The sequence below is a fragment of the Antedon mediterranea genome, chromosome 3, assembly GCF_964355755.1.
Source record: "Antedon mediterranea chromosome 3, ecAntMedi1.1, whole genome shotgun sequence".
Classification (NCBI taxonomy): Eukaryota; Metazoa; Echinodermata; class Crinoidea; order Comatulida; family Antedonidae; genus Antedon; species Antedon mediterranea.
The window spans coordinates 3,437,534-3,459,505 of record NC_092672.1 but is presented as its reverse complement, the minus strand read 5'-3'; the positions used below and the strand labels follow the sequence as shown (position 1 = coordinate 3,459,505).

General features: G+C 33.4%; 1 protein-coding gene across 1 annotated transcript; it reads right to left on the bottom strand.

Annotated features, from left to right (window-relative positions):
• Positions 1-772: 772 nt before the first annotated feature.
• Positions 773-21,731, bottom strand: LOC140043559 (DC-STAMP domain-containing protein 2-like). Its single transcript, XM_072088082.1, has 9 exons — positions 21,629-21,731; positions 17,587-17,738; positions 6,758-7,183; positions 4,921-5,390; positions 4,107-4,416; positions 3,493-3,656; positions 3,113-3,283; positions 2,631-2,754; positions 773-2,169 (listed from the first exon to the last, which is right to left on the bottom strand). The coding sequence occupies exons 2-9, from the start codon at positions 17,687-17,689 to the stop codon at positions 884-886; spliced, it is 3,054 nt and encodes a 1,017-aa protein (XP_071944183.1). The 5' UTR covers positions 17,690-17,738; positions 21,629-21,731; the 3' UTR covers positions 773-883.
• Between the last annotated feature and the right edge of the window lie 241 nt (positions 21,732-21,972).

The window sequence follows — 21,972 nt, the reverse complement described above, 5'->3', positions numbered from 1 at the left end:
ATAGTATTTTATATTTAAAACAGCCATCATGTACAATATTAAAATAATTTATTTACATAGACCGGCTGATTAAGGCATAGAAATAGTACTGTACATATATTATCGATTTGTATTGATTGATTTCTGTATTGATCAGTATCGACCACCAATGTAGAACCCTTTAAATATTATATTGTATGTCAATATGCTGTAAAGTTGATCTCCGTCAGAAAATTCCGAGACAAAATTGTTTAAATAATATACATAACAATTTTACTTTAATTTTCAGATTATCAACCACTTTTTTCTTATTAAAGATACCCAAAAAACATGAAAAATGAAGATTGGTGAAATAAAATACTTTGAGGCAATCACTTTCGTAGAAAAAAAACTAAAAAATAATGTTTTTACTTATAAAAACACCCATTGACTTCCAATAATTTGATTATTTTAAATTAAATACTTTAAATTTCAATTTTTTTCAGGTAAATAATTTGTTTTCCATCCAATTTTTGGTCAAAGTGAATAACTATTTTGTAACATTAAAATGGCCTATTCAACAAAAATGTTAACAAATTTTTTTTTCATAGGGACAATACATCTTTTTTGTATATACTTTTTATATAGGCCTATGTATTATATTGCCTCAAGATAAATAAATACATTCCCGGTCCGTATTTTATATATTACTTGATTAATATAGAACATTAACATCGTCGAATGATGGTTGATGATTTAAAGTGTCCTCTATGGTCCTATCCAATGCCTCAAATTATGTACTAGATTTTTGTTCCAAGGTCAAAATAACATGCACCACTATCATACCTCGTAATTAAGTAAACAGTTATCAGAATTTTACTGGCCAGTTAAGTCACTGTTAAATATATTATTAAATAAATAAAGTTTATATTCTTGTATTAACACCGCTTTCAATATCAATGGGATCGCCACACAGTGCGCAAACACTATCAACTTGCTCCAAACATTCGCCACAGTATGCGCCGCTACACCGCGTGTTATCGCAAATATAAAACGATTTATTTTCTTCTGTCGCACAGCCGAGGCAAACGCGACTTGTGTTCCCTAAGATAATACGACAAAATTTGTTTTGAGCAGCTAACCACGACCTAAAACTGATCCTCTCTACTGCGACCTGTTCTCGGCGATTCTCTTTTATTGTTTGTTTCAACATTGACCAAAGCGTTCTGCGTTTTCTTAGCGTTTTGTTGTACAGATACATTGTTCGAGCTTGTTCACGCTCTGGGTAATAATATGACGCGATCCAGCGACGTAAACGCAAAGCGTACGCTTGGAAAAGAACAGTTAGTATGATTACACCGTATAAAACACCTATAATAATGGCAGTATTGTCCTCTGGTTTGAGTGGTTTTGGAATACATTTTTGTGCCTGTGATTGTATTTCGTACGTGTTTGAATCTTGTGGGCCTTCGCCGTACAGGTTGCGTGCAAATTCCGCCATTAAACCATTACCCTCAATATTGTAGCTCAGATCGCCTCCACCTGATGCGCTGTAATTGATTTCCTTATATAGACTTTGCATTACTGTCAAAAGCCAATAGAATCCATAGTCAACCAATATGATGGTAGCCGTTATAAGTGCTTTTAAAAGAACCGATGCTAGACCGATTTTGAAGGAACCTTTCTCGGGATGAGATAGTGCTAACGTGGTTACGTCAATCATTTTTTTCTTCTCATACTTTTTAAGCGGTAGAATAGACTCCTGCCCATTATCAAATCTGTGCTTGTCAAATTTCCGGAACTCTTTTGTGATGTAAAAATTATCAAACCTGTCCTTTGTCACATAATTTGAATGATACCTATATGATCGATAGAGTAGGTAGACAACCGAGAACGCAACAAGACGGTCCAAAAACAAGATGATAATATCAAATGTTCCAAATGTGTCTTCTAATTTGGCGCTTATTTTCTCGGCAATAGCCTTCGGATCGCCTGTAAAATTGACGCGCGCGTCCTGCCACGTTGGTACAAAGTCCACGTTGACCTCAAACATGTCAACTAACTCTTCAACTGCCTCCTCTATCCCGTCAATAATGATTATATCAAATATGTCATCTCCTAACGTTGGTAACCGACAAATCTCGGTACCGATTTTGACTGCTTCACAGAAAACATCAGTAATACCCAGAGGTGCACATATACCGTTAATATCTGAAACGGAAGATAAAAGAAATGAGTGAGCCGTCTGAGAACCATAATAAACCATGTAACGTGAGCCGGTCCCGCGATTATGTTTTTTTTCGTACAAAAGTTGGGGACCCTTATGTGAAAGATAACCAAACTACTTCTTAAATATAATTAAACCTAACCCTCTAAATAATCTCTCACTATAAAGTAAAAAAAAGTTGCTCATGTGATTCGAACCCCATACATCAATCATCGACATGTAAAGTCCATAGCCTAATCCACTCCACTACACAGACGGCTCGACGGAAAGATTTTGCATTAGCGAATTGTAGTTAATTCATTTCTTACGTCACACGTTATGGATATGATTAATGAATATTCATGTTTATTTTGTGACGTTTCATGAGGGGTCCCGAACTTATGTACCTAAGGAAATATCGTATCCCGTATATACAATATAAAGATTAAAATGATGGGTCATTTACCTATTCCAAGCCTACGTTTGCAGTCTTCATAAACACTGTTTATTTTAATTTTACACTCGTCGTACGCGTCGTTTAACATATTTATACACGTTTCTGCAGATGTTGTCAAAGCATTGGCAGCGTTCTGAAAAAAGAACAATTATCTTATTAAAATATATATTTTAATTGTTGAATCAATATAATAATAGGAGGAAAACGTTATTTTGTTTTTCTTTTTTGCGAAGAAAACCAATTTTGTGTGACGATATAGAGGGCGCACAACAAAAAAACAGCCATATAATATGGCTCTGCATTGAAATACATTAAATTGTAATGTAATAATTCGTCGCATCTTATTGGTAATACAAAAGTATTTTATTACAAATGCAAATTGTGACGATTACCATATTTTATGAATGGTAAGGTTTACTTCTAATTACGCTCAAAAGAACCGAGTTTGTGTGACGATATAGAGGGCGCGCTACAATATTACAAAATAGTACCTCTATTTGGTCATTAACTCGTAGAATTCCTTCAGTAAGAGGTTCCATAGACTCTTGAATGTCCGTGGCTATAGATTCAAGTGTCTCTAGACTGGCTTCTACGTTCTCGACGTAATCATCAAATGATTTCAAGGCAGCTTCTTGTATTTGTTCACTATGCTGATTTAAAACCTGTACAGATAATGGAATATACTTTTAGTGTGATGTATTTTAACGCATTGTGAATTCTAAATTTAAAAAGCGCGCGGTGCGAGCTTTACTTTGTTATGTTTGGTTATTTGATTTATTGATTATAATAATCCGATTTATATGATACTACTACTTTAATAGTAGCATATAATAGAATATCAGGTATTGAGAATAATAACTTAATTGCTTACGTCGGCGTTACACGTCATAGCTTCTGATAGTTGATTCCCGTTATTGACGATGTTTTTGATTGGTCCGTTCAATAATAGACCAAGAGTTAAGGCTAACACTGCAGCACGCCCTCTAGAAGTGCATAAAGTTGGAGCCATTAATGCCGCAATACACCTGGATCTGACTAGAATGACAAGATAAACAAGAATGTTATTTATAGTTAATATACTGGAAGCAATATAAATAAGTACGTGTTTATTATGTTTTACCAAAATTAAATGTGCAATAATCGAAAATCAAATATAGGTAAACAATATACGTTGCCTCATATTGCATAACTCGTTACTTTATTACCTAGCTTATGCTTATGCATTGTGAAATGTAGACTATTTGTACTACGTGTTTTCATTGTTTTTTCTTTTTTACTTAAAACAAACAATAATTCAAATTAAATTAAACAGAAAATGGGAGACAGTACAGTATAATATTATTGTTTAAATTCCGGCTGTAAGGGGATTATGTTTTCTTTACACTTCTTAATTGTAGTTGCGTAAGTCATTTCAAAATATGCTTTTCGGGATAAATTTACATGGATAAATATATTGTTGATTGAAAAAAAGAAAATCGTTCGTACCACTGAATGCTAGTCCTAAAGCTATGAAAAATGTCGACGCTGCCGTGATGATAACCGACACAACTTCTGTGTAATAGAGTCCGTAGTGCAAACCGATGAACAGTATGGCACCTAGAAATATTGCTACGCACAACCCAAGAACGCCTTTCATCTTTTTGTTTTCTTTTCGTCCGCTTTGGAAAATATCATTGAGGACCTCTCGACTAGCTGCTAAGCTCCTTAGAGACATGCTACCAGCACTTCGACGACGCCTTCTCCGTCTATCGGCTAGGTTCTCGTACATATACGAGTCAGACTGAGAGTCTTTATCCTAAGGAAACAAAAATATCATTCAAGTAAATACACAACTGTAACAATTCATTTTCTTGCACAGTGTAGCTTACAGCTGATAAGTTACACATTGTGAATGTTTCTTTTGTATAATTAATTATTATACAGTAAGATGAAATTAGTCATAATAAGAATTATGTATATTTTAGAACACATTAAAAGAGTTGACATTGTCAACGTAACACTTTGACAGACAGTAGAATATGTAGTAGTACTTACCGATATCAAACATTGCATTACGTTTAGACTGTTGGCTGTAGGCCTATTTTGTATATTTTTTATATCCGAATATAATATATTTTAACAAATATCAGAACATGGCATAAGTTTAATTGTCAACGTAACCGTGAAGTAGAATAGAGCTCTGTCTACACTATCAAACTTGTGATAAAAAAATTGTGATGTGCTCAAATATGGTAGTGATATGATATCATCATGTCCATATATGGGCACATAACATAAAGTTTGATTTAACTGTACTTACTGATTGGTAACATATGGAAGGTGTTCTTGATATATCCGAAGATTTGCCGTTTGGATATCCAATGGAACTGATGTCAGATATGTTACCTCCTACCATTTCAGATTTACTTTGTTGCTGCGCTACTTTTAGCTCTAGCGTCTCGGCGCCATCACTTATATCATATACTGCTCTTGAACGTTCTTTAAAAAAGTTGTTTTTCTTAGGAATGCTAGAAGCGGCTGGAGGCTGTGGAGTTGCATTTGGTGAGGATGTAAACAGCTGGCGAGCAACTGGCGATTTGGAACGTGGACTCCAATCCTTCGGTTTTGAAGGTGTGATAGGAGAATCTGGTTTTGACGACGAGGAGTTGGGTATCCAATTCGCCTTCCGCCGTGGCTGTGGTGTGAAGTATCTTTGAGAAAGTTCAGATGGAGATGGAGAAGAGGTTGGAGTCAGACGTTGACTGTAGCGTCTTTCTACCGGGTTTAATCCTGTGAAATAAACATGATAAATATTACAAAGTAGTAATCATTCAACACTATGATTTACAATTATTTTAGGCAAAAACAAAAAAAAAGGTATCATATACAATATTTATTAAAAATGGTAAGGTATTGGCGTTCAAAGAAAATGGTAAAGTTTGCAAAAAACATAACTTCATTATCCTTGCCCGACAAAATGTATAATTTTGCTACATGATTCTATATAATATACGTTTTGGGCTGTAACTTTTATTTTGGAACAAGTTAATGTATTTTAATCGATGTTTATTTTTTACCCCCGTCGCCCATGCGTCGCCTCACTGTCGTTGTTGAAAAAAAAAAGAAGTATTAAAGTATTTTTATTTCCGCGTGTCGCTTGGTGGTTGTAAGTTTCTTCCTTTCTGAAAGGAATTTATCATCGATATTATTACAAAATACAATTTGATCTAAGTTTAATTTCGTGAATACAGAAACACGTAAGAAGAGAATTGTCATTGTATTGGTTGGTTATCGAAATACGCTTGGATAGCCAATTATCTGTTTCCGGTGGGAGGATATGATTGTATTCAAAAGAATCACAGATAAATGATGGTTTATTATTTGATATAGTTTTCAAATTGAAGGTAAAAGTAAATTGTATCTTCTGTTGAAATTATAGTGATGATCACTGCAATCATATAACAATAATTAGGTTGTTAGCAATAGGCCTATGTCAACTTTTACTATATTTTCAAGATCTTTCGTGCCATTGATATAGACATGGGCTATCCTGGAAAATCTTATATAAATGTATTTATTGGTGATGTCAGTAGTTTATGTATAACTGTTTATGTATTTTAGTTGCGTGCAAACCCTACTGACCCTACAGCTCACTAACTAAAATGTGTGCACGCGACTGCAGCCAAGTATATGACCTTGTTTATGATTTTCTTAATAAATTCAAATCAAATTCAATTTCAACACCATATCATATGACGAAACGATTTACTCATGAATTAGATTTGTGCAGTAGTTCTGATAATCAATAAAATTCACGTTGATAGATATAATATTTTAGGCCAGAATAATTATACCGTTCTGGATTAAATTCAAGGTTTTCTACGACTAATTTTTAGTCCTCTTTTAAGTTAAGAATAAGGTCCATTTTTCCATGGTTGTATTGAAACTTGCCTCTTCGTTAGCAAAAAGGAGTCTTTGAAAGAAGAAAATAGACAATTTGGACGAGAATTTTAACTTGTTCTGAATATTTTATATATATTGTATATGTTTGTATGTGTATGTTTCATCGTAATGATCGATTCCTTCACGGGGACTGGATAAGTCTACCTCGTTAAAGATGGTGATAATAAATAAAATCCGTTAAAAGTCTTACTTACTTTTGGCAGCCATTGCCTTAGAATCTGATTTTGGAGTTGATGGTCGTTTTTCAACTGAAGGGATGCGAAGTGGTGAGTTCTCAGACACCGATGATGATGTCATTGACGTTGGAGACGGTGGTCTGGAGTAACTGTCGCAATCATACTCGCTCTCGGTTGGCAGTTCTTCTGGAAAAGGGTTAAACTGTTCTCTTTCTTTTATGCTACCATCAGACTGTCCCGTTGAACGACTGATGGAACTTTTTAAAGAGGAAGATGTAGATGGCGATTTCTTGAGTAAGATCTTTTTATCTGGTCTTGGAGAAAGTATGGGAGGTTTTCTTCTCGGTTGAGGTGTGTAGTACGTTGGTTTTGGAATAGCTCTAGATGGAGTTGGTGTTTGCGAGACGTATCGTTTTTCAGTTGCTTGGTGAGTATGTGGTAATTCTATAAGGACAAATAGTGCAAGTCTATGAATCTGATTATAAGAAAGGATTCAATAATTGGTTCCTAGACTACACATAAAAAATCTTTGTTTTTAATTTAATTTCTGTATTAAAACTTTTTCTTCTGTTTTTTCTATATTCTTTTTCAAATTGTTTATAGATAGAAACAAGAAGAAGATTCAATTCAAAAAAACTAAAGCAATTAGATTTAGTAAGGAAAACTTGTTAAAGAGGATATTAATAAGAGTCTAATGCAATGGTTATTCGAGTTGTACTTCTTCATATAAATAGATAAGATAAATTGTCTCAATCATGGGAAAAAAAGATTTTTTCAACCAATTTTTTTGTTAAATATGCCAATTTAAACTCCAAAAATTGTTTCGAAAAAGTAATTTATTTGGAAAAAAAACCTGAAAATGAAAGAAAGACAAAACCAACCTCCGATTGACTTTTCTGTCAGACAGCGGAGTTCTGGTTCAATTTAACTGCTTATTTTATCTTATCTTATCATATCTCTATAGGCCTATTTATTGAATTTATGAATTGAATAACTACAAAATGACCAATTTAAAGTTTGATTTTATTCATCTATTTCATGTTTTTGGGGACAATGAAGGTCTTTAACTTAGAATAGTGGCATTATTATAAGCCTACTTATTGCAAGCGACCTACTGTAGCTTAATCTTATCTACAAATTCCCAATAGGAAATCCATTCTGTACCATTGTACAGTAGTTGATCTTTATATCATTTACGTCAACAGTCTCCATGAAATCCCCTCAAGAAACCCGTCCTGATAAACGCCTTTATTTTTAGAATTACTGACCTTTATTAATTCTAATAATTATTATTATTCTAAGGTATCCATCACATTATTATTTTCGCTTCGATTTAAGAAAGGATATTGTGCTATTGTGTTATATTTTAAAGTATTCATTGGAATGAACTAGCAATCTTGTGTTTGCAGCTTAGATTTAGTTTGTCTCAAAAACTATGCCGGTCAATTCTTTCTGACAAATTATTAAATAGCTCAAAACGGTAAAATCTCAATATATACTTCTTTAACAAGAAACAAAAGAAAGAAGAATTGAACTTAAACTAATTTCTCCAAGCCTTAAATTGTTATTGTTGTATACTAGTATAGTATGATATAAACGTTTGTAGTTATTATTAAACATACAGTATAGTCAATTTGTATTTCAACGTTCAATGGGCCTGTATTTTGTAGTTAAATTAACTTTAATATTTAAACTAAAATGTTGAACCTAAGTTCGCGTTTAGGTTTAGTTTAAATGTCCATACTGGCAGATTGTTACATTATGTTTCCCCTTTTCCATCGATAGTTTTTTTAAGACACCCTGGACTTAATTTATGGAAAGTTTTATTGTAATGTCTTATTGTCTAGCTGACCAATAATTACAAAAATTAGACTGAAATTTAAGGAAAATACAATTGAAATCAAACGAAATGGAGTACATGCATCTTTAATTTCTGTTCTATTTTTTAAACGGCACATTCTTTTTGCCTTAGGTCATGCATTTTCAGGTCAGATGCAACGTGCATTAAATGCAATGTTTATTTTGCGCACAACACACAGCAAACATTATCAGGCATATTCGTTAAAGCACATGCTCTGTAAAGCTTGATTCCCAATCTTGGGCGCAACGCAACGACGAATAGACCAATCACAAGCGACAGTTTGGATGTCAATCGTGTCGTGATTGGTCAAATTACTTGCCGCGCACTTACGCCCTTCTTCTAAGTTGCGCCAAAGTGGGAACTAAGCCTTAGAAGGCTGACAGATTAGAAAGCAATCACGAATTCAAATAACTATTGAGCTTTAAGATAATTAATATGGAACTGTCAGTATTTTTAAGAGAGTGATACCTATGGTTTTGTAATAATCATTGTCTGCCACTTCTTCTGAAGGTGACTGTAGGTTGAAAGGCTGTAGGTATCCAGACTCTGTCTCGGTACTCCTAGCCTCTCGACTACCCTTTCTGCTTAGTTTTCCCGGCCTTTTCTTAACCGGCGGTGTGTACAGGCTATGTGGGTCTATGTGTGTGTTTTTCGGAGGTATTAGATAAGCTAAAACACGTACATAGTTAATTAAAAGTAGTATTACGAATGATTTTGCATTTATAATCGTTTTAAAATAATGACAACTATTTATACTGGTAATCGATATTGGTAAAAAAAAAAAACACGCGAAAACGTAACGGTTTATAGGTCAATCAATCAATCAATCAATCAATCAAAGTAACATTTATTTTTCTTCTTTTCTTTCATAGAATATAAAAATTAACAGTAAATTTGATTAAAATAAGAGGGGCAACATTCCAAAAAAGCGAAGCTTGTATAAGGCAGCATAGGTAGAAATATAATATATAGAAATTAGAAACTTCGACAAAACGATAAAAAAACAAAAATCTTATACCTCTTATTCAGGTAAACAATTAATTTTTAGTGTGGCCGAGAATTATTTAAGGCCGACAAATAGAACGAATATATAATCTAAACCAAATAGAATATAGCAAGTTCGTCTTTTTTATTCGATAGATACCGCAAGATTATCTTAAATGTAGAAAGCGCTAACTCTCTATACAATTACTTTTTAGTGTGGCTAATCTGAAATGTAAGGGCTGACGAACAGTAACAAAACAAATATAGGCCCCTACTATTTTAATAATCCATAACACATTTCGTCCTTTTCATCCGATAGATAGAATTAGTTTAAAGACAAAAATATCTTAAAACAGCAATTTCAACTAAATACACATTTTAAATATTCCATAAACCAAAAATAACAATGTTGTCCTTTTTATTCGATAAATAGAATTAGTTTAGAGGAAGAAAAAACTCTCTACAACAATTTAATTAATAATAGAATAGTTAAAATAAACTTGCTTGAAATATTCCTTAAATTGCCGACAAAACAACAATAGAACGAATACACCATTTTAAAACATATACGATACAATAAACAATTTCGTACTTTTTTTTCGATAAATATAGAATTAGTTTAAACGAAGAAAAAATTCTCTTTAAACAGCAATTTCAACAACTTTACTAGAATAGTTAAAATAAACTTACACATTTGAAATATTCCTTAAATTATTTCCATTGAAGAACATTATTTCCAACGAACAAGACAAAGCCACTCCTTATAAGACAATGACAAAACTTTAAAATGACGTTTCAAAAGTTGTCATTGAAATAAATTTGTCACTTGTGTCAACAGGAAGAACAATGGTAAAATAACACGTCAGGTACCGGTGTTCTGTCGAAAGAAACCTTTCCACGTTTTTGTGGTGTTTAAAAAGTCTGGCTTATATTCTAACGGGAAACGCCTTCCCAGAAATTGTTGACTGTACCCTATACAATGTAATTTTTTTTAACAGAGAAGAATAATTTTTTTGCTTTCCTTTTCCCTGGTTAAATGGATATACGCTGTTTTCTTTAAGTTAACGCCTATACTACTGATTCGTCATTAGGCCTCTGAGATACGTGGGTACCGTAACGCGACAATGAAGCAATAGAATTACATTCGTATTGAGTTGATCGCTAGAGAGATAACACGGCTAACTAATCTAGATAATGTGATTATTATAGATTAGTCAACGATTCGCTAATGTTGATACCTACTGTGGTTTCGAAAACATTCATTATTCTGTATAACAATGATTTTCTATTGCAGCGTGCACGTTAGAATTACTGTAGAGATATCACTTAAGACACGTGTTAACCTCTTCTTATTTGTCCTAAGGATATTGACATTCTTGTACATTTTATTTAAACTTCCGAATGGGTTTAGTTTGACATCGGCCTAATTACAAATTTAAGAATAAGTACGTGCTGTAGGCAAACGTAAACTTATTAAGTAATTTTCTTTTATTTACTATTTAAACCATTCTTTCGTTGAGAAATCTGTGCAATTTATTGTTCTACGAGGAGTTTATCATTGGCGGCCTGTAACATGGGAAGGAATGGTTGGGTTGTTTGGGGTGGTGGGGGATATTGGGTGCGGGGGGGGGGGGGCGGATAGTATATTTTATTTAGTATAAATAATACAATATTAATGACGAACCACATAAGACACCATTGAAGGCTGTTAGGCAGCTGTACGTTATTTCCAAATGTCAAGAAAGTTTTGACACAATATTATTTTTAATAAATTCCTTTAATATTATGTGAGGTTATTAAATTATGACGAATACGAATAGTATGTCTGCAGTTGTCTCTGCACCCTGTTTGACATCTTTTAAAAGAGGATTGAGGACTCTTCCCTAAATAAAGGATCAAGCTATCAAGTAAACATCCAGTATATTACATACAGCACAATAATAGCCAAGTCTCAGTTGACTTTGTCTGCATTTTTGACATGGATTTCCTCGATATCATGATGATTTAATGTTCAAAACCCATATCGCAATGTATAATTTCCGTTGAAATAGATCAACTTTTCTTAATTAATATCTAAAATTTATTAAGCTCTGTCTACACTATCAAACTAGTTTGACAAAAAAAAGTGTGATGTACCCAAATATGGTAGTGATATTCCCAAATATGGTAGTGATATGATGTCATCTTGTCCATATATGGGCACATCACATTTTTTTGTCACTTAAAGCTTACGATACTTATAGAAGATTATCATTTGTTAACTAATTATAATATACTGAATGTATTAGTAATACGTCATTGTGAATGAGGCACCAGAGCCATACTCTACATAGGAATAGTTGGACACAAAAATGGCTTCTAATCCATTCAATGTCGGAACTCAATATTATGGCTCTTGCGAGGCACATATCTGTAGCGCCCTCTATATTATTGTAGATCAATTACTTTTCTAAATATAGTTTTATGTAAGTAATTGTTACATTTCTAAATTTTTACAAATTGAGGCGATTATGTTACAGTTTATGATACATTTTTCATATAATTAGGGTGTGTCATTAAATGAATAAATTCAGCGGCGACCGTGTCTGTCATAATAATGATTCTTTTGAATCATTAATGCGTAGTACGTGTGGAATTATATTACTCATTTCAGACATCTGTGAATTCCTTCAAACTTATTATGACGTAGACATTGTCTTCTTTGAGACACTGCTCGTTGTTGTATCATCTTCCTTACACATCTTGGATGATGACGTATTGGTTCTCACGTTATGCAATCACGTTTTACAGAAACCCAAAAGGTAGATCTAGAAAATATTCGGCAGTGGGGGCTGTTAGGGTTCAAATAAGAATGTTTGGTTCAAATTCTTGCAATAGCACCAAATTTCGTGTGTTGACCACACGGGATCACCTAATTTACATAATTCAAACCGGCCGAAGGGTCAACTTTTTTTGCGCCCATACACAAAATGTGGTTGTTTTGCAAGATTTTGAGCCATAATATCCCTAACTATACCCCACTACAGTGGTGTCTTATATATAGCTTAGCTATTCAGAATGTAGTTGGTGTAGGCCTAACATTTTTGACCACCCTTTGTTATTTCATCCATTTTCAATCAATAATTCGCCTGAAAACATTACGTTTTATTTAATGAAACAAATACAACACTTTTTTTTTTAAAGTTGCGTAACTTTCACAGAACCGTTTACTAAAATAAATAAAAAACACTATAGCACTTTGTACCATGAAGTACTAATTGAGATCCAACTTGAAGCGCTTATGAAAAAAATTGAGATGTGAGACCCGATGTCAAAGATGACAGAAAAGAGTTCCACCAGTGGTGCAACAGCCATGAGGGCACACTGGCTAAATCCAGAGCGCACACTGGCTAAATCCAGGGGCCTCGGGGCTTATATGGGTGGGAGGATGCTTGGGCAGGACCCGAATGGGAAATAAGGCGTAAAATATGTCTAAAAGGCCCCAAGGCCTCCCCGGAGGGCCACTTAGCGTCCCTAAACCAGGGCCTCAGTCCTCTGCGTTACGTCACCATTATTGGCAGGTAGGTTTATGTCCGTTTGTAATCAGACAATCTCCTGTTCGATATGGTCACATCAGCAAATTAGATATTCAATTTGCAACTCCTTAGCATTGTGGTAAAAATGACTTTCAATCTTGTTTAATTCAATCTCTTATTATAAAAGGTATAAACAAAATATATTCCGGGTTATTAGTTACAATTCCGGTTAAAATGCACGCACAAGAATACCGCAACAGGAACACATTGTAAATCCGCGTGTCAAAGTATGTCTAAGGTAATCACTATAAGTCACTTCGTCCTATGCGCGGGTTAATTTTTTTTTGTCGTCATCGATGAAATTAGTACACAACATTAGGATTATTGTCTGTCTAGTGTTACATATTTTATTGTTATGTTTTTCCGATGTCCTTATTTGTTGACGTTTGTGTCACTGAAATGTGGGTAATATAGTTTCGTTCCAGTATTTGAGGTTTGTTACACCCACAAATAAAGGACTTTACTAATATATGTAGTAGTGTTAATAATGCTATAATTGTTATTATTCGGAGTATTAATATCATAATAATCATCATAATTTGTTGTTACTAAAGGTATAAGAAAAAGTATTAATATCATAATAATCATCATAATTCGTTCCAAACATATCGCCAGTTAACCTCATTAGGCCTAGTTGGACAGAAGTTGGTAAATGGCGCTTAAAGATTCAAATTAAAGACTCGTTTGTTACGATTCAAGAGTTTTTTTCTATTATTACATTATCATTCTTTATTAATATTAAACTGGATTTTTTTTTTGTGCATTTCGTAATTTTGATTTTAATCAGTGAGTTGCTAACTATTCCCTGGTTTTAGTTTACATTTCTCTTTCTGTTTTTTTAAGGCACACTTCCTGGGTTCCTCCATAATATCTCTATGATCCATTACCTTGGTCAAAACACTCTTTTGATACATTTTCGAGTCGAGGTTGTTTTAGATCCCTCTCGTTTCAAAACAGCCGAATGGTCATGGTTTAATTAAGGGACTGTGAAAGAGAAACTTAATTTTTGTCGGAAACAATATTCTTTCCTAATTATCTTGAAATTATTAACATTAAACTATCACCATACGTCGAATGGTTGGAATTACCACCACGCGGGTGATGTTCGAGGACTAGTTTAGAATCTGTACGACACGTGAGACCAGATTTAACACAATTATCAGACAGAGAAAGTTTGACTAGGTCCAGAGATGTGTTGCGCTCTCGAATTTATGCGAGTGCTCATTACAACTTGTGTATACATGTGAAAATTCACACGTACTAACAACAGCTCTCCTGTCCAAATGTCGACCTTGTGAGTTTGATCTAGGGAGGAAGTGCATAGATCTATTTTTAGGTTGGAACTCACAAACGGTCAAGAGTGGAACAACACAGTTTGTTTCGTATTAATTTGCGTATAACGTAATTGAACAAGTGTTTTTATTATTGAATAATCTTTTATAATTATTGATTGATAAATACACCATTGGGCTTACTGTAATCTATTTAACACGCCTCCTCCATTACACTTTTATCGTGTATCATGGCAGACATTTGGCAAAATAAATTGAGCTGTATTATAATCTGTGGAATAAAAACCGAATAACTGTGCCATTATCTTCATATAGGCTTTAGACTGAAACCAGTAAAATTTGAGAAACATCTGAAGTCCGGAGGAAGAAAAAGCATTTTATCTTGTTTTATAAACGATGTATTAAAAACTCAATTAATATCGTTACAAAAATGTTACGTTGTGTTCTGTTAAATTGGGTCTTCATGATTGACTAGATGTCACCTGATACCAACCCATGATATCAACGCGTTAAGCTCTGTCTACACTATCAAACTTTTATGTGACAAAAAATGTGATGTGCGCATATGGACCTGATGATGTCATATCACTACCATATCTAAGCATATCACTACCATATTTGAGTATCACACTTTTGTCAAACTAGTTTGATAGTGTAGACAGAGCTTGAAACTAGTGTTCTCTTCGATACCATCCCGTCGCTAGTTGTCGACATCATGGACATGGCGACGCATTTAAACCCACAGGAGACGCATTACCCCCAGACCTTGTGTATGTTACTGGAATAATACATAGGTTTCTATTTTGTATTAACACGCTACCGTATTATCTACTGTGCCTACTCTATGGGAAAAAAGCTCTTCCTTTTTGGCTTATGAATTTCCTTCCTACTGTCAATTGTAGCTGATCTGTCAAACGAGTGACGTAACAATAGAATTGCAGACCTGAGAATATAGGCGGATGGCAATAGAGTGGGAGTGAGGGGGAGTGGTGGCCAAACGGCAAAATTGATTTTCTATACTGTTTTCTTCGGAATGTTAAATTTTCTCATTTACCAAGGAATACCGCTGAATATAGGCCTCTGTAGCTTCAATGCGTAGGCGTAACTGTATTTAGAACAATCATAAACGTCCGCCAAAAGTAGGCGGTTACTTGACCACGCAGACTACCGCTACTTCACATCCAGTAGTAGGCCTAATACCATTCTGACATCACACCTAACCTCCCACTGCTCCCACATTATGCATAGTTAAAAATTACGAAACTTTTTTTAAATTATACGCTGTGCGTGGTGTAATCCCCTGAATTTAGCATCAAGCGTAGGCCTATGTCTTGTCGTTTTGTATTATTGGACAAAAAACATTGTAGGCAAAGACCTTCGGTGTATAAAATAGCGTCATTAATATAATATTTTTTTGTAATAATAAGAATAATTCGATTGTTACAGAAGATTCATGGTTGCTGTAGTAGCCAGGTGGTTCCTAAGCGGATACTGGGGGAAGTCACAACCCCTCCTAAAGCTCTGTCTACACTATCAAATGGTGTGTCAAAAAAATGTTATGTGCTCATATATGGACATGATGATGTCATATCACTATACCATTTTTGAGCATATCACTACCATATTTGGGCACATCACACCTTTTTTGTCAAACTAGTGTGTGTAGATCGATTACAAGACATTATATATTAAGTTCAGTACTTATTTAACCATTTTAGGTCCTTCTGGATCCGTCACTTGTAATAGTAGCCCTATGAATGATTCCTTGTAAATAATGTCAGATTGTTCACATTAATTCGTTCCCAGCATTGTTAACACTAGCTAATTTTCCAAAGCAATATGAACTTTCTGTCACATAATGCCTAAGTGCTACTTAGTTTTTGCTATCTGCAATAACATGTATTACGAGTAACAACACTGTATTTCCTATATTCACCAGATCTAGGTCATTTCAGTTGAGTGACTCCAGATTTTCAGGTCATCTTTCTTTTTGAAAAATTATTTTCAAGATTATGATTTTTTTTTACAAAAACAAATTCCTGACTACATTTTTTTTAAACCACTGACAAAAAGAAACAAAATCCAAGAAAAATATGTGATTTTATACATGGTAACTGACCGATTGACCAACCAAAATAAATATGAAAACATCTTTATTTTAGAATGATGGATGAATAGGCCTGCATTTAGCTTTCTTTTAAAACTTAATATTTTACATCAAGGCACCTCAGAAAACAAATACTAATATTCATAACAGCAAAGAAACTAATAAAAACATCAATCAAATCGTCCAGAATGAACAAGAAATCGTTGTACATAATAAAACAATACAGCATTTTTACTATATATAAATATATATAAAGAAAGAATTCACATGTACTGGAAGTAATAAACTGAATATCTTCTTTTAAGAAAAATAAATGTACAAATAATCATGTTAGAAAAACACTATCGCTTTTTGATGATGAACAACTCTAAAATGTAAATAGGAAATGCTTTTTAAAATTATTTTATATCTATTTTATGTTGTGTTTATTTTTTTATGTAAAAGGGTCCTGTGAAAAGAGAAGTGTAAACTTCTCTATGCAGGATCCTTGCCATCATTTATGCTATGAAATTATATTTATAAACGATGAGTAAATAAATGTGAATTGAATTAAATTGAACTAGTAGTCGAATGAAGATCAGATAAAACAAAAATTATTTGATATGCGTTCCATATATTCCATCTGGGTGAAACACTAGATGATAAATAGTACGACTTTTGAAATAAATTCAATTGAATTCAGTTCATTTATTCAAATATCGAAGAACAATAGTATACAATATATGCATACATTATATACAGTCAGACGGTAACATGATATAATATCAAGATATATTGATATGTAGTTCATTGATAGTAAACCAGTAATGTAAACTTACGTTTGCAAGACAGTTTCGTATTGCTGTCAGCTTGACTTCTTCAGTTGCTATGCGTTATATGACGCCGATTGGTCTTGCAAACGTAAGTTTACATTACTGGTTTACTATCAATGAACTACATATCAATATACTATTGAAACCAGAAGAAATGTTTTCACTATCAAGATATTTGAAGAGGACATCAATCATGAATGTAGGCCTCTTACTTACCGTTTGCAGATGTTGTTTGTGATGATGCATTGCTTTCTGGAGCAGGCCTATCCCTGGCAGCATTCTCCCGGCCGTCATCGTCGTTTCTTCCCGCCCTGTCCATTTCTTCTTTTTTTGACAACTTTCCCAATGTTCTTCCTTTTATTTGAATACTGAAAATAAATTAAATTTTGTTTTTATTTATTTTTTCATCATATAAGACATTACAATGGAAAACTTGAAATTAAAATTAAAAGCAAACAAAATCAACATATAGCTATTCATCTTCTTATTAAATAAAGGTTCATAAAAATTATTTGAATCTAACAATTTCATATTTGATTTACAAAATAAAAAATAAATAAATCATTGTTCATTAATACAGAATTACTAAAAATGTACACTAAATAACGAAATTATAAATTGTCTTAAACACAGCCATCATCCGGGTATTTTTTTAGTTAGGCCTAATACTTATTGCAACAAAATATTACATCGAAAGTGAATTAAATGCTTAAAATAGAAAAAAAAAATTACATTAAAAACCATTGTAAATGACACTAAAAGTAGAAAAAATCGTACATTAAAATAATCAAATGTCTATACAGTATTTATATGAAAATTGTAATTATAAAAAAAGGGCAAGAAATAATAAATAATAAATTAAACAATTAAAGGAAAATAAATATAATTTATAAAGATAAAATAAAGCACAAACAATTTAGAATAAAAAATTAAATAAATTAATTGTGCATGTGCCACATGCAGTTTGTACAATATTAATTAGTTCTAGCACAATGCTCATGGTCTATTGGAATGAGATGAGACACTCACGTTGTAATAATAAATAATGAAGATTGTAAAATGTTTCTAGGCCTACTTAATTACAAGTTTTGTGAGGGAAAAATTGTCTAATGCAAGGTAAGGTGTTCTTTCTCTGTCATTACAGGGACTTAAATGCCTACAATTGAGAGTTAATCAAGCGTTTCCTTCCTCTATATATCGTTTTCTTCCTTCCAACTTCCCTTAATATTAATCGACCTCTAGCAATAGAACTCAGTGATATAGCCACGAGAAATAAAGTAGTCCGGTTTCCGCAAGAAAAGGCAACAATTTCGGTTCAAGCCACAGGGATTATCAAGGCCCCTGTGAAAAAGGTTTTCTTCTTCAACATTTTACAATGAAACGAAGGAGTAGAAAACTTTTATTTTTAATGCGCATGCGCAAACCCTGTATAACCCCTATTCCGATGATAAGGCTATTTCAGATTCTTGAAAACCCTTTGAAAATCCTGTAGGCCTAAATATCTTTGAATATTCTGTCGGAGTAAGTTAGGTTGCTTCTAATAGGCCTAATGTTGATATAATAGTTTAACAAGAACTGTTTGAGCCCCGGAACACTGCCAGTATTAACTAATATAGTAGGCCATTAGAAACATATAAATTGAATCTAATTTACGCTTAAAATAATCATAACAAAATAAAATGAACAAAGTACCTGCAAAATTGTCAACTTCTTTTACACGCTTGACTAAATAACTGAAACAACTCATCATCTATATTCACTTTCCCGTGCATGAACACGTGGATTATATTTATATTTACGGAAGTTAGTTGTGTTTAACAAATCCAAGTATCCGTCAAAAATACGGTAGCGGTGGGAATTATTATATATGATAATATAAGTGTAAAAACGGATAGGATTGAAACAATACCGGACTCTGAAACATGATTATTTATAGGCCTTTAGGTCGTAATGAAGTACACCATTGTGATAACATTATTTCATTAATAATATTATAAGATCAATATCATTATTTAAAATATATAATTAGACAAATTATTCGTACAGTTATAAATTTCATTTGCGAAAAACGTCCTTGTAAGATATCATTTTTAGTACAGCACTTTTGATCTATTTGATCAACAACAAAAAACCAAAAATTGCAAAACAAAAACAAGGGAATACTCCAACCATGGTTGGAGTTCTCTTGTTCTGTTCTTCTTTCCTTTAGGTCTACGACAGTTCTTTTTAGTTGTTTGCTTTACCGGACTACCACATAGAAACAGTAGGGCCTACTGCTGTTACTAAACTTACAGAATTTGTAATATCAAAAGAGATGGTCTAATCGATCACATCGCCGCAAGTGATCAGAATTATTCTGCAGTCTAGTTCAGAAGGCCAGTATCATTTCGAGATTTTCATTGGTGAAGTGGTCTTTATAAAAGGGGGCCTAAAGAATAAAACAACTTCAGAGGGTCCAGTGCCAACAAGCCTGACGAGTTTAACAGAAGGCCGGGGACATTTAACTGCAAATGCCCTAGGCCTAGAAGTAGATTTGACAGGCTTTGCTATATTAGGCCTTAAATATCCCTTTGTTTCACAGCAAGGAAGTGACAAAGGTAGACGAAGGTGTCAACTGAGATCTGGTTATCATCATAACATGAATCAACTGATTAATGATGATGATGATGACGCAAGTTTCCATTATTAACTTTCGGTTAAATTCCGGTTAATTGTGTCATCATTTTTAAATATCTCTGAACAATAATGTAAATTTAAATAAACATTTTATTTGTAATCATCACGCGGAATAAAACAATTGTATATAATAATGTTCAAAACAGGCCTCCTCCATTCATATAGATTCTCACATAATATTAATAATCATTTTTCCCTCAGCTTAGTGACACAATATTCCTTGACAAAAAATCGTCCTTTTTCCCAACGGGATTTAGCTTTGAAAAGTTCACCCGGCGTGACAAATATTGACTTTTTTTCAATCCTTTAGGATTTTTTTCAATATTTGTTAACAACATCTTAATTCGTAGGCCTGCTGTATTAATGACGGTGACCCTATCACTGAACGGTAGTCCCACTGACGTGAGTGATTTGAGGCCGAGTGACTCATCTCGTCTCACCAACAGTCAAAGTTACTTTCTTCTTAAAAAGGTCGTGTAGTGAGAAGAAATACTAATTTCCGCTTAATTTAGACTTTACATCATTTAATTTTCTGCAGCCCATTGACAAAACGCCAGAAGCTAAAATATTCGTTTGACATTGTGCTCTAGAACGACCATCACTGCCTGTAGTAATTTTGTTAGGCGCCTTTTGAACACTGTTGAAAACACAACAACACGTTTATAAATTACGCCGCAAATCAGCCTAATCTATTTCCTCTATTGACCCATGGTCAAGGCGTCTATAGCCGACACTGGACATATCAATGAAAGACGTTAAGTTTTCATCAACCTCATGTCCGTTTCTGGAACTCGTAATAATTAGGCATATTTTTAATGTATATCAACTGTCATCATTCTTCCAAGTTTTGACCAAATAGTTAGAATTTTGGTCTATTAAATGAGATTTCAGACTTGGAGAAAATGGTACATTCTTTTGAACACCGATGACTAGTTTGTACGCGGTTCGTTCAAAATGATAAATAAAAAAAAATCTTGCCATACCATCACATAAAATCCATATTATTGTCATCATTAACAAATTTCTTTATTAGATTATATACGATGTCTGCGGTAAATCTTAGTATTTTTATAAATTAACATTCTAGTAGCAATTTGAATACGCAAGTTTAAGTTTATATTCTTATCTTGTTTTTCTTACATCATTTTATCCGGTTTCAATTATTGATAGGCCTACATTTTGACAGATATCATGGGTGTGGCTAAAAAAAATCAAAAGTTGTATGGAGGTTCGAGTTTTAAGATTGACTAGGCCTACTGACATCTGAAATTCTAGATGAAAGCTAATATATTTGAATTTGATGCACTCCTGAGGAACGAATGACACGGATAAAAAACGGGATAACACGTGCGTATGAAGTGTCTGTTCACACGGGGTGTACACACGGACATGTGTGCCATATTACATAGGAAGAAAGTTAATAATAATGCCATGTGCGTATATAAGGACTATATATACAATTGCTATGCAAAATCTTCAATGCCACGACATATTCAAGTTGTTTCGGTTAAGACTATCTTTTACCAGTCGCAACCTAAATTTGTTTTTAAGATATTTCGAGTTTTAAAAATCGAGTGCTTACCTTTTATTAAAGCTGTACAAAGGACACAGTTACAAACAGTTAATATTATCAATCCTTAATAGTAAATGTCATCATCGTGGTAATCCTTATTCGGGTACTTCGATTAAGTCATGTTAGTCGGTTGGCAAACTGCTGAGTTACTGAACTGATAGGAAATTGTCATAGCCAATACCTTCCGATATCACCAATGTTTAAAACTTAAATCCTAAATTGCGCGGTCACAATAAACACGTTCAAACAACAACAACTAAAACATCGTCGACTATACGTACAAGCTTCACTGAGTTCGCGCACCGCTGCTGCTGCTGCGAGAAATAACTAAAAAAATAAACTTATAAAAAATA

Excerpts from the sequence above, each read along its gene's own strand:
- LOC140043559 (XM_072088082.1), bottom strand. The coding sequence starts at position 17,689 with ATGGACAGGGCGGGAAGAAACGACGATGACGGCCGGGAGAATGCTGCC. Across the intron at positions 4,417-4,920 it reads CTTCCATATGTTACCAATCA|GATAAAGACTCTCAGTCTGA; the intron begins GTAAGTACAGTT and ends TTGTTTCCTTAG. Across the intron at positions 2,755-3,112 it reads GAGTTAATGACCAAATAGAG|AACGCTGCCAATGCTTTGAC; the intron begins GTACTATTTTGT and ends TTCTTTTTTCAG.